This window comes from Cystoisospora suis (genome assembly GCF_002600585.1).
Source record: "Cystoisospora suis strain Wien I chromosome Unknown contig_5889, whole genome shotgun sequence".
NCBI lineage: Eukaryota > Apicomplexa > Conoidasida > Eucoccidiorida > Sarcocystidae > Cystoisospora > Cystoisospora suis.
Window position 1 is genome coordinate 1 of NW_027158678.1, and position 11,807 is coordinate 11,807.

Consider the following 11,807-nt stretch of genomic DNA (forward strand, 5'->3'; position numbering starts at 1 on the left):
CTTCATTATCTTCTTCTTTCTTTTACTTCTTTCTTTCTCTTTGAAAAGACGAGGGTCGGTTTCCCCTGTGTGTGGCTGTCTCAATGAAAAGAATTTCTCGCCTCTTCTTACCTGTTAGATTCAAGCGATAGAAAAGAAGGAGCAGAAGGAGAGAGACAGAGAGCTCTCTTTTCTCGTACAGATCACTGAAGAGATCGATTTGTTCTCCTCTTTCTTCTTGAGAGATCAAAGGAGTTGTCCTTTCTGTTTGCTCGTGTGTACATACAGCTCAAGAACTCGATACACCAGAATCTCGCTCGAATCTTTTTGAAAGACGTCGCCTCGACAATGAGCCGGGGCTTCGATGCACGCGTTGCGTCTCTCCGCGGAAGTTCTTCTTCTCTTTCTTCTTCTTTTTTATCTCCTTCTGACGTTTCATTCTTCGAGAGAAGACAAAAGAGAGAAGATACAGAGCGGGAGGAGAAGAACATGATAAAGCGGATGAAGATGAAGAAAGAAGATCTCTCTGATCTCGAGGTTTCGAAGACAAAGGATACAGGAGAAGTCTACCTAGAAGGAGAGAAAGGAAAAGAGAAACATATGACATGTCTCACACCTTTGTCATCTTCCTCTCCGTGTAATGAAAGGGAGAGAAAGAAAAAGGAGCTTGGAGAGAACATAGGAGACAGGCAACAGAGAGACTCTTCTTCTTCTTCTCCTCTATTCTCTTCTTCTCCTTTCTCTCTTCCTTCCTATTCCTCTTCTCTATCACTATCTTCTCCTGTCTCTTCTGAAGTACCTTCTTCTGCAAGCCACGAAGAGACCTTTCCATCCGCAGTGTCTCTAAAGTCTACGGGAGAGAAGAGCCTTCTCACACTTTCACCCCCAAGAGAAGAAGATAAAGAAGAAGAAGAACAAACAAGTGAGAAAGATAGAGTTGTCTCCTCTCTGTCTTCGCATTCTCCTCGTTCAGAGAATTTGGTAAGAAGAAGAAAAAGAAGAGAATCCATCGATAGGAGCAGCAAGGTGTGCAGAGAACATCTTCATAAATTGAAAGATGAAGAGTCACCTGCCATACAAGGATTGCAGGAATCTAAACCTTTAGAAGAAGACGAAGAAGAGAAGGACAAGAAGAAGAGGAAGATGAGGAAGAGAGCTTCTTCTTTTCTCTCTTCTTCTTTATCTCCTCTTCCTGAAATAGCCTCTGTGATGGCATTGTCTGAAGAAGCTGTCGAAAGAAGTGAGGAAGCTATGTGCGCCTCCTATGATCGGGACACCCTCTTCACCTGACTTTTCTCTCTTCTTTTCTTATTTTCTTTTCTTTCTTTGTCCAAATTCTTTAAAAGAGATGTCTTCCTCTTCTTTCAGACACGAGGATCTATCCAAGCCGAAGAGGGAGACGAAGAAGAAGAACAAGACGTCTTAATGTGCCCTACCATTTCGTGGTATTTCGATAGTCCTCCTGTCTATTTGAAGAGAGTTGCAATAGCGTTGTGTTTATATGACTCTTTCTGCCGATCTTCTCTCAGGGTAGAAGGGAAATGTCGGTGTCTATCTACATCGGAGATAAGAAGGTGGAGTGAGGATTTAAGACAAGCTAGTTTTGCTGCATGCTTTCAGTTGGGTGACCTAAGAGAGAGAGAGAGAATATGTCTTGTCTAGATAGACACGAGTTAGCTGTGAACAGACATCGAAAGTGATTGAGGTGTCTACACACACCGGCTAGCTACGAGAACAGACACTAGGAAGGGGAGAAGCGGATACGAAGAAGAGGAGGAATAGTCTTTACGAAGCTAGGAGGTAGAGAAGAGGAAGAGGAATAGTCTTTACGAAGCTAGGAGGTAGAGAAGAGGAAGAGAAAGAACACATTTTTCCCGAAAGTGAAAGAGAGAAATGAATGAGGCTTGATGGATAAAACTTAAGTGTGACGGGAGAATAGATAAATGTATACACATATGTATGTATGGAGATGTATCGATGAATAGTAGGACTTGACTTGAACCTTCAGGTGTATATACACCCCTCCATCGAAAAGGCTATGACTTTTTGGAACGTATTCAACATACTCGTCTTCTTTCTCGTGCGATGACTCGAGGTGTCGCGTCTTGTTTCTCTTCACGAGGGGAGTCCATAGAGATAGTAGATCAGTGCAACTCCTTTAGATCGCACCTCCCTCTTTCTCGATAGCTACAGAGTCTCCTGTTTTCATTCCTTTAGACATGTATCTACACAGGTGTCGCTTCATACACACCATAGATCTAAGAGTCTATTCATCTCTCTACCCATCTGTGTTCTTCTTACAAAGTTTCCCTCATCATGTCGGCTTAATTTCTATCTCTCTACCTATCTTTACTCTATTCAGCTATCTGTAATCTATCTGTCTATCGTTTAATCTCTTCATCTATTTATAGACGGCTACGATATATTTGTGTATATGAATGGATGTGTATATGTTGTAAAGCAAGTGAACTGAATCTAGACACGAGGAGCTACGGAATTTCTCTGGTCTTTTTTCCATGCTATTGCAGACAGTCTATCTCCCTTGGAACTTGCACATCTTCTACGTCTCATCGATTCTCTTTCTCTTCTTGATCTTCCCCTCCCTAAGCATCGACACGTCTTGAACTCCCAGCAGCTAGCTGGACAGAGGAGCTGGCTAGCTACTCCCCACGATCATCCCGAGCTAGCGATGAGGAGACAAAGCAGAAGTTCCTCCATCCCTGTGAACAGACATCGACACAGCGGTCTCCCTTTCACAAGGGGAGACAGAATAGGAAGGAGAAGAAGACAGAAGACAACTTCTTCTTGTATTGTCTTTTCTTCTTCTCCTTCTCATCGTTATAGTTGTGACGGAGAAGAGCATGCAGAGGACCTTCCTTTGGTCCTTTTATCTTATGAAGAAAGATGTGATTTGCAGTCTCTCCTTCTCCTTGGAGATGGGGAAATAAGGAAAGCCATTCTAGCCTGTTTTCTGGCGTACTCTTCCTCTTCTTCTCTTTCTTCGTCTCCTCTCTCTTCTTTTCGTTCTTTTCATCCACATCAGCAGCACGACTGGAGATCTTTCTTTCTTACTCTTCCTTCTTTTCTATCGAAGAAAGAAAGAAGAAAAGAGATGACAAACGACATGTCTTCTGATCTCCCTGCATGTGAGGGGAAGACAGGCAGCAAAGAGCAAGCGAAAGAGAAGAAGAAAGAAGAAGAAACGAATCCATTCCCTCGGGACAATGAAGAGAAAAAGGCAAGTAAAACACGTGAGAGAAACTTCTTTAGATCTTTCTTTTCTTCCTTCAACGTGAGGAAAAGAGAAAGCGAAAATAGCAGAAGAGGAGATTCTGAAATAGGTCCTTCTCAGAGAAACGGAAATTTAGAGAAAGAAGATGAAGATGAAGAGCAGAAGAAGAAGAAAGAAGAAAGAACTATTTTTGGTAAGCCATATGAAGCGGCTGGTCTTCATGGGGAGAGAAGAGGAGAACAAGAAGAAGTCGTAGAAGAAGAAGAAGAAGAAAGAGGAAGTAGAAGAAGAAGGAAAGAGAAAATTAGAGAAAGAATAGAACGAAGAAAAGACGAGGATAGGGGAAGTACTCTTAGGCTACCACAAAGTCAGTCGGGAGAGAAGAGAAGAAAAGAAGAGATAGAAGAAGAAGAGAGAATGAGTGAAGGTGTAGATAAAAAGTTGTTTCTGTCCATACAGAAGAGATATGTTCCTCTTCTTCTTCAAGGCTTAAGAGGTATTCTAGAAGAAGGAAAAAGAAGAAAGAGAGGAAGGATCAAGACAAGATAGTAAAGTTGCCAATAATATGGAGAGAAGGAGAGTCTTCTAGAGATCCGTCAGTCAGTCTTTCATTGGACGCAGGGACCAATGAAAAGAGAAGAAGCCTTAGACTTTCTCATCGACGTCATATTCGGGTGTACGTACACCTCGATAACGTGCATGTACACCTCACAAAGATTTTTTCCTCAGCTTTGCCGACTCCCGCCTATTGGTCGTTTCTCATCAAACAATGGAAAACTTCTTTCTTTATTTCTTACACGAGAAAACAGATCACTCATTCGTTCATCTTTTCTCTCACTCCTGGAGATGAAAAGCGCCTCTTTTCTATTCTGTTGAGTGCTTGAGGAAGAATAGAGCAATGAGGGAGTTCTTTCTTCTCCTTTCTGTTTGCTTGACTTCCTCTCGCACATGGGAATCGTAGTCTATCAATCTGTCGTCTACCGCTGTATCTATTGATCTATCTAGGTATCTTTAATCTATCTTTCTATCTAGCTATCTTTAAGCTATCTATCTATCTCTAATCTATCTATCCTATCTGTCTGTCTCTTTGTCTTCAACTTCCCTCGCTTCGATGCAGTCTACCAATCCCCCTATTCTATCGATGTCTGTCTTCAATGCGCCTATCTATCTATCTATCTTCAATCTGTCTGTCTTTTGTCTATTTATCTATTTGTTTATCTCTATTTGTCTCTTTTCCTCTGTCTCTATCTATCTATGTATCAGCTGTATGTATATCTTCTGTAGTCCTTATATATCGCATCTGATCGATCCAAGCCTTCTGGAAGCTAAGAGAGAGAGAAAGAAAGAAAGAAAGAGAGATGTGTCTCATGTTACAGAGGGTACTAATACTAGTAAAAATAATTAGCCAGCAGTATTGATCTCATTCGAGGAACCTCCTTCTGACATTCTTCTCAGTCACCCCTTACGGCAAAGAAAGAAGATTGCAAGAGGTTAAAGAAGAAGAGAGAAAGAACTCTTTACACCCCTTCGTTCGAGAAGAAGAGAAGAAATCTTTGTACTTTTCTTTCTCTCTTCAGCTATTGTATGTCTGTCTTCTTTCTACCTTTTCACGTCTATACCTCACATACACCAGGGATTTCCAGTGTATCTTGGGCTTGGCGCCTTTCTCCCCAGTGAATGTATCTATGTATGTATCTCTGTCTTTCTTCCTTGATTAATCAAGTAGCTAGTTAGCTCATCCCTTCATGTTTATTGTTCTTTTCGAACGATATGTCTTTTCCTCTCTTTTCTTTCATCAAAGAGAAGAAGCTTGTCTTTGAAAGTTCCTTCATTTCTACGAAAGAAAAAACTAAAGAATTCTCAAAGCTCGAGCTCCTGCAAGACGCATTTAACAATGTGTGTCTTTCCATCGATCCTGTCTCTCTGCGCTTCTACCTGGATAGAGACTTAGATAGCTAGCTAGCTAGCACACGACGACTTTATGTCTGAACTGAGACAAGGATGATGTCTAGGTTCTTCAACCTCTTATATTGTTCTCCTAGTTAAGCAGCTTTCCCAGATTTCTTCCTTCTTAAGCCTGCGAAAGAATTTCGAACCTTCTACGTAATAATCTATCTGTCTCTGTATTTATGCATCTCTCTAGAGAAAGCGGCAACAAGCGAGATAGTTCCTCGAATATAAGACGATGTCTATCCGAAGAGGAGAGCTATTTCATGAAAGAGGAAGAGAAGATTTATTAAGGCTGAAGGAGGGAGATTAGATTGCGAGAAGCGAGAGGAAGAGAGAGATAGACAAAGCAGCCCGCTTGCATGAAGTTCTTCAATTGAGATCTTTGATCTTTTCATGCTTCCCAATGCAAGAAGAGAAAAAGACTAGAGAAGAGGGAGAGAAAGTAAAGTAAGAGGAGGAGCGAGAAATAGAAGGAAGAAACATCTCGGTTTCCTTGAGACAGGAAAACACACGACACTACAGAAAATTCCTGGGGTGTACATACACCTCACCGACACTGTCACGATCAGTTTCATCACGAGCTTCTTTTCTCAAACTGCTTTTTTCCGCGAGGCATTTTCATTCATTGTGAACTCATCTGTCTTTCTTTTTCTTTCATTCATCCTCCATCTACAGAATACCAACCACTCGTCAAACATCTCTATCCCCCTACATACATATCTCCTTATATATATATATATATACATATATGTATATAACACGCAGGAGAGAGATACATAGGTGAAGGATCCCTACATTCATTATATATGACGTTAATAGATATATTTATGTAATGTATCTATATGTATGTAGAGATGGAAAGAGAAAGACCTAGATCCATGGAGAGGTCGAGAGATGTAGGTGTGTAAACACATATAAGCAAGCATCGTAGTAGGAGTGTATGTACATGCATTATTATCGTAGACAGTCTTACATCTAGGAGGGGAGAGACGAAGAAGAAGAGACTCTTCTTTCTTTCGTTGAAGTTGCTATGCCACGGAGACAGGAAAAGAGAAGTGAGACATCGAGGGGGGAGAAGAAGAAAAGAGACACCATGAAAGAAAAAGGTAAGAAGAAAAAGAAGAAGACGGAGAAGAACGAGAAAGACGCTCTTACATCAAGTTGGATAAATCTCCGCTCATCTCGGGCGAATTTAGTTCTGAAGAAGAGGAGACGTTTTACACACTTATAGAGACATACATCCATACAAAGATAAACACATATGTGTACACTCCACCTATATGTCCCCTAGCTATCTATATCTATAAATGTATGGCGTATCTATAGCATTTCTTCGATATGTAGATGAAGAGAAGAAAAAGAAGAAGAGAAGCAGAACTTAAGAGACCTTGAGCTGGTGATGCTGTCTCCGTCTCTTCTCAGAGATAGAAGAAGAAGAAGGAAAGAAGAAGACTGAGATCGTTGTTGTGCCTGTACAGAGAGCTATGAGTGTACACAAACCGTCTGTCCCAAGAGATCTGAAAGGAAGAAGAAGAAGAAGAAAGAGGAAAGAAGAAAAGAGAAAGACAGAGAGTGAAAGAAAAACTCGTGAAGGAAGGAACGACGGAAGGGAGAAAGAGATAAGTGTGTGATTCTTCTTCCCTCTCTATTCTCTTTCACTCTCTATAGACATTCTCAGTCTCTCTAAGCTCTCTCTTTCTCTCGTTCTATTCAGCAGCTAATCCCCATGGCTGTCCTGGTATAAAGATAAGGTTGAGAGATCTACACCTCCTCTCTACGTTCTTCGTCCGAGGTCGTAGAGTGCATGCAGCTTCTCGCTATTACGCCAAGGTAGGTCGTTCTCCGGAGAAATAAAGACGATGTGAAAGACGGAGAGAGAACGAAATCACACAGAGGGAAGGTCTGCCATTTGTAGAGAGGAGGAGAAGAAGAAGAAGAGGGACAGAAGAAAAACTTCATCTATCATGACTCGGAATCTCTATCTATCTACCTATCTATTAATCTTTAATCTATCTGTCTATCTATTAGAATGATGCTTATGTAGGTGTGAAGAGGTAGATAGAGAGATTTACTCTCTCCGCATACATGTACGTCATTCTATAGGAATCTCGCCGCAGGAAAGAAGAAGATATATGTGGGGAGAGACATATATCTGTATCTAGATCATCGATATAGGTCTTCAAATAAGATTTGCGAGATGTGATGGAGAGAACTGAGAAGTGAAGACTCTCATGTAAAGACTACAGAAGAAGAAGAAGAAGCAAAAGGCATCTCTTTTTTCGCTCCACATCTATATATCCACCCCAGTGGGCCAAGGTCGAGACAGCGAGGTGTATGTGCACCTGAATGTCTCTTATGATCGGGAGCCACTGATAGGAGAGGAGAAAACAAAGAAGAAGAGATAGAGATGGGTTTCTCGCTATCTCTTTATTTTCCAGAATTCCATTTGATGACGTGTATAGGTGAAAGGATTAAGAAGAAGAGAAAGAAGAGAGAAATCTCGAACTTACTGAGCGACGCACTGAGTAAGATAAGCAAAGCCTAGAGAGGATGCTAGCTGAGAAGCAAAGAGAAAGCCGTACAACTGGCCTGAAGAAAGAAGAAGAAGAAAAGAAACAGAAGAAGAAGAGTTACATCGTTAGGAGGTCAAAACTCTTAGTCCCTTTCGTCTCTCTGTCTCTTCCTCTATGTGGAGGGCGGAGATTTACTTAAGAAGGAAAGAGTTATGGCTTCTCCGTGAACTCAAGATATAGCGAGCAAAGGGAAGGAACATTGCGTGAGAAGAGCGATGATAGATAGAAAGGTAGACAGGTTGAAGATAGGTAGACCAAAGAGAGATAGATAGATAGGTAAATTGAAAAAGATAGACAGATAGATAATCTAAGATAGAAAGAGAGAGCTGTCTGAAGCTACACATACGTCTGCACTCATACATGTACATCTGAAGATATGTGTATGGATATGTGAGTATGTACGTAGGCATGTATGTATGTAAATATGTGTATGGAGATGTATCTATGTGTCATGAGGTTCATGGACAGAAAGCAAATGTTGATGGAAATTTTCGAGATTTGATCTAGGGCCGAAGCGCTTTCAAAGTCTGTTGGCTAAAATCTCAGAAGCCTTTGTCTTCCCCTGTAGATCCCAACACGAGACGAGACACCGAAACAGTTAGACATGACTAGCTACATGGGTAGCCACGTGTGTATGTTACAGATAGAGAATCTTACCAATGGCTTGTCGCCCAAATACTGAGGCTACAGCTGAAGGAAAGACAGAGAAGTTTCCTCCTAGACAGAAGAAACTTCCACATACACAAAGAGCATATAGTAGACCTCCTCCATTCGATGCCGACGAGGGAAGGAAGAAGAGCAAGATACTCCAAATACCGCTCAGTGCTTGCTAAAAGACAGAAAACAAGATAGAAAGAAGAAAAGAAAGAAACGAAAGAAAGAGTGAGAAAGAAAGAGGAACGAAAAGAAGCATCAGAGATAAAGAAAGTAAGATGATAGAAGTTGTTTAGTAGAAAGGGTCATTTATACCTAGGTCGATATCGGCTTAGTCTGCGAGGGCCTACAGAAGTTGCGTCCAAAGAAGACGAAGAAGAAAAGATCCTGCTCATTCTCGTCGTCATCAGTAGACGTGAAGATTATGCTCATTATCTCTGGGGTGTATATACACCTCGGAATGAGGTGCTTGAATCAGGAAGAGAGACCATATGAGGAGGTCAACTACTCCTACAACTACGACTATGGTTTCGGTGGAATAGAAAGCAGTGTATATCGAGATGAGTACATATCAGGCAGGATGTAGAAGGAAAATAGATAGCGGAGAAAAGTCAAAGAGTGAGAGAAGCAAGGGGTGTTCCGAGGCAGAAAAGAAGAAGAGCAACAGGAATGAAAAGAAAAACAGGAGACAAGATGGAAACCTACGAGAAAACAAAAGAAGAAGATAAAGAAGGAATCCCAGAGATTCTCTTACTTTCATGTAGCTGAAGACATCAACTAGGAATAGCAGCATACACCCTCCTCACTCTCTTACACAGATCTTCTCTTCTCGCACATATATATATATATATATGCGTATATACAGATGTATGTCTAGTGTTTCACACATACACTGTCTATGTACGTCCGTATACGTAATGTTTCATACATACACATAGACAGATAGATAGATTCGCTCGTAGTCGGGGCTATGAAGAGATAGGTAGGTATATGCGATGGACACCCTTACAGTATCGTCCCCCTTTAGCCTGCTTTCTTGCAACGAACTTTCCCTTAAAACTTGACGTTAGAAGGATGGGAGGAGAAAGAAAGAGTAGATATCACTCTCCGGCTTATATTCGGAGACGTCCATGTGTCTCTACACTTGATTTGAGAGACTGTCTTACCAGAGATGTTTGAAATCCTTTTTTATCAGCGACATGGCCCCAAAAGACTCTTCCAAGAGCATTACATGCGCTTGCTACAGCCCCGACAAGCGCTAGCTGTTTTTCAGACAAGATATACATCCGTGTCTTGGTGTCTACAGCTAGGAGTCTCCAGAAGGTTGCAGTAAAGCAGATAGCTAAACCATTAGAGAAGAAGAGAAACCAAAGACACCAGAAAGGTGTGGATTGGAGTGCGTCTCCAACAGACATAGTCATCTGGTCTCCCACGTCATCTTGAACTTTCTCTTTTCCTACGCCATGTTGAGGTGTATGTACACTCGAAGAAGATGATGCTGATAATGTCCTTATCCCACCTCCTCTCTGAGATTGGGGGGGACGCAGCAAAGCAGCACCGGCGGCGATAAGAAGAAAGTAACATACAGATAGACGTGTAAGAAGAAGTGGGACCTTCATAAGAATAGAAAGTTCCTCTTCTCTCTCGCTATTATAGTAAAGCTCTGCTGGTTGCTCTATGTAAGGTGAGCTCGTAGGAGCAATGTTGGATGGATTAAGGAAAGACGTCTGAAGAGGAGAAAACAAGAGAGCGCCTGTCCCAAAGCCCGCTGTAATGGCGCCGCTAACAATGCCTGGCACGGACAGAAAAGAAAGAAAGAAAGCGGAGATGAAGAGAGAGAGGGAGGAGAAATGTTTAGGATAGAAAGTAGCAGATAGCAAAGGAAGTGGCATTCTTTGGAGGTATCGAGTTGAGTGAAGAAACAGAAGAGAGGAGAGAAGAGAAGAAGGCGAGACTTCACGAGTGATACTGACGATGTCTAGAGATAGCTAGCTAGCTAGCTCAATAGACATCAAAGAGTTGCACTATGGTGGACTGTATGAAAAGTGAGAATGAAGAAACAGATAAACCAATGGATGAGAAGAGACATTAAAGAGATGAAACATACATAGATAGATTAAAGATAGAAAGATTAAAGATAGAGAGATAGACAGATCGAAGATCGACCAAAGATAGATAGATAGATAGACAGATAGATTAGAGATAGATAGATAGCTAGATAGACTAATGCATCTTCTACAGGGAGCGTTAAGCGGAGGACAACACATTATTACTTTTACCATTATGATGTGCAGAGATAGATCTAGAGGGGGATAGATACCACGTATCTAGATACCTGATCCATCCATCTATATCTAATGTGTAGACCGGCATTATCATATTAAGAAGAATCCTACGTACTCCTTGGCTTAGCTCTCTCTGTCCTCTTCCATGATGTTTTTTCTCTATCTCTCTCTATACAGGTCAACGTCCGAAACGCTTATCAATGAAGTGACTATTTGGCGTACAGAGAGAAGAAACAAGATAGAAGAGAGACCTCTTGAAAGATCTCTAGATAGCAATTCGTAAGAGAGAGCAGATACATCTATGCGAAGCTAAGGTCACTACAACCTTCCTTCTCTCTCAGTCGTCCTCTTCCTGCTCCACTTCAAGTATCTCCTCCTGGATCTCCACATAGTCAAATACACAATACATCCCCCGTACCATCCATCCATCCATCTATCTATGTATCTATCTTTAATCTATCTATCTATGTGTGTGACACAAGAAGTATAAGAGAGAAATATATATAGGTATAAATATATTCAGATGGCTATATGTGAATCTATGTGAATAGATGAGTCTATTTGCGTGTATGTATATGTATGTATATATATCTGTGTGTATGCTGGGGTCTCCAGAGAGGGGAGTGGGTAGTTACCTTTATGATTAGGGAACCATGATAAAGCACAGACAAGCGGCGCTGTATAGGCAAGCCCCAGGCCAAAGCCATAGGCCACTCCAAAGACGAGAATGAAGAGAGGATAAGAATGAAGAAAGTTAGGAGATGAAGCTACTGCAGCACTTATAACGACTCCGCCCATTAGCACTGTGCTGTGTGTCCAGAGAGACAACGGAGACACGTAAAAGAGAAGATAAGAAGAAAGAAGAGAGGATTAGAGGAACCTGGTGCTGCTTACAAGAGGGTCACTCATAGGGACACTTGTCTTTCTTACAGAGAGTCGGAGAAGGTCTAGACTTGGAGAAATAGAAGATACATGAATAAGGAGAGGTCGAGATGATGGGGAATATATACAGAGAGGAGATTGATATCAGATGATAGCTGATAGATAAGAAAATAAGTAAGTAGAGAAATAGATAAAGGAAAGATGAATAGATAGATAGATAGACTACAGACAGACATATAGATAGATTAAAGA

At 41.3% G+C, this 11,807-nt stretch overlaps 2 protein-coding genes across 2 annotated transcripts in view; one reads left to right on the forward strand and one right to left on the reverse strand.

The window, feature by feature from the left end:
* Positions 1-327: 327 nt before the first annotated feature.
* Positions 328-5,087, forward strand: CSUI_009688 (uncharacterized protein; the record flags this gene model as incomplete). Its single annotated transcript, XM_068069799.1, has 2 exons — positions 328-1,219; positions 2,508-5,087. The coding sequence occupies 2 exons, from the start codon at positions 328-330 to the stop codon at positions 3,758-3,760; spliced, it is 2,145 nt and encodes a 714-aa protein (XP_067918221.1). The 3' UTR covers positions 3,761-5,087.
* Positions 5,088-5,917: 830 nt separating this feature from the next.
* CSUI_009689 (major facilitator family protein) overlaps positions 5,918-11,807 on the reverse strand; it is an 8,631-nt gene continuing 2,741 nt past the window's right edge. The window contains exons 2-6 of the mRNA XM_068069800.1: positions 11,309-11,481; positions 9,555-10,180; positions 8,392-8,563; positions 7,672-7,750; positions 5,918-6,678 (exon numbers count right to left, since the gene is read on the reverse strand). Coding sequence (XP_067918222.1) covers positions 6,540-6,678; positions 7,672-7,750; positions 8,392-8,563; positions 9,555-10,180; positions 11,309-11,481 — 1,189 coding nt within the window. The 3' untranslated portion in view covers positions 5,918-6,539. The remainder of the gene's footprint in view (positions 6,679-7,671; positions 7,751-8,391; positions 8,564-9,554; positions 10,181-11,308; positions 11,482-11,807) is intronic.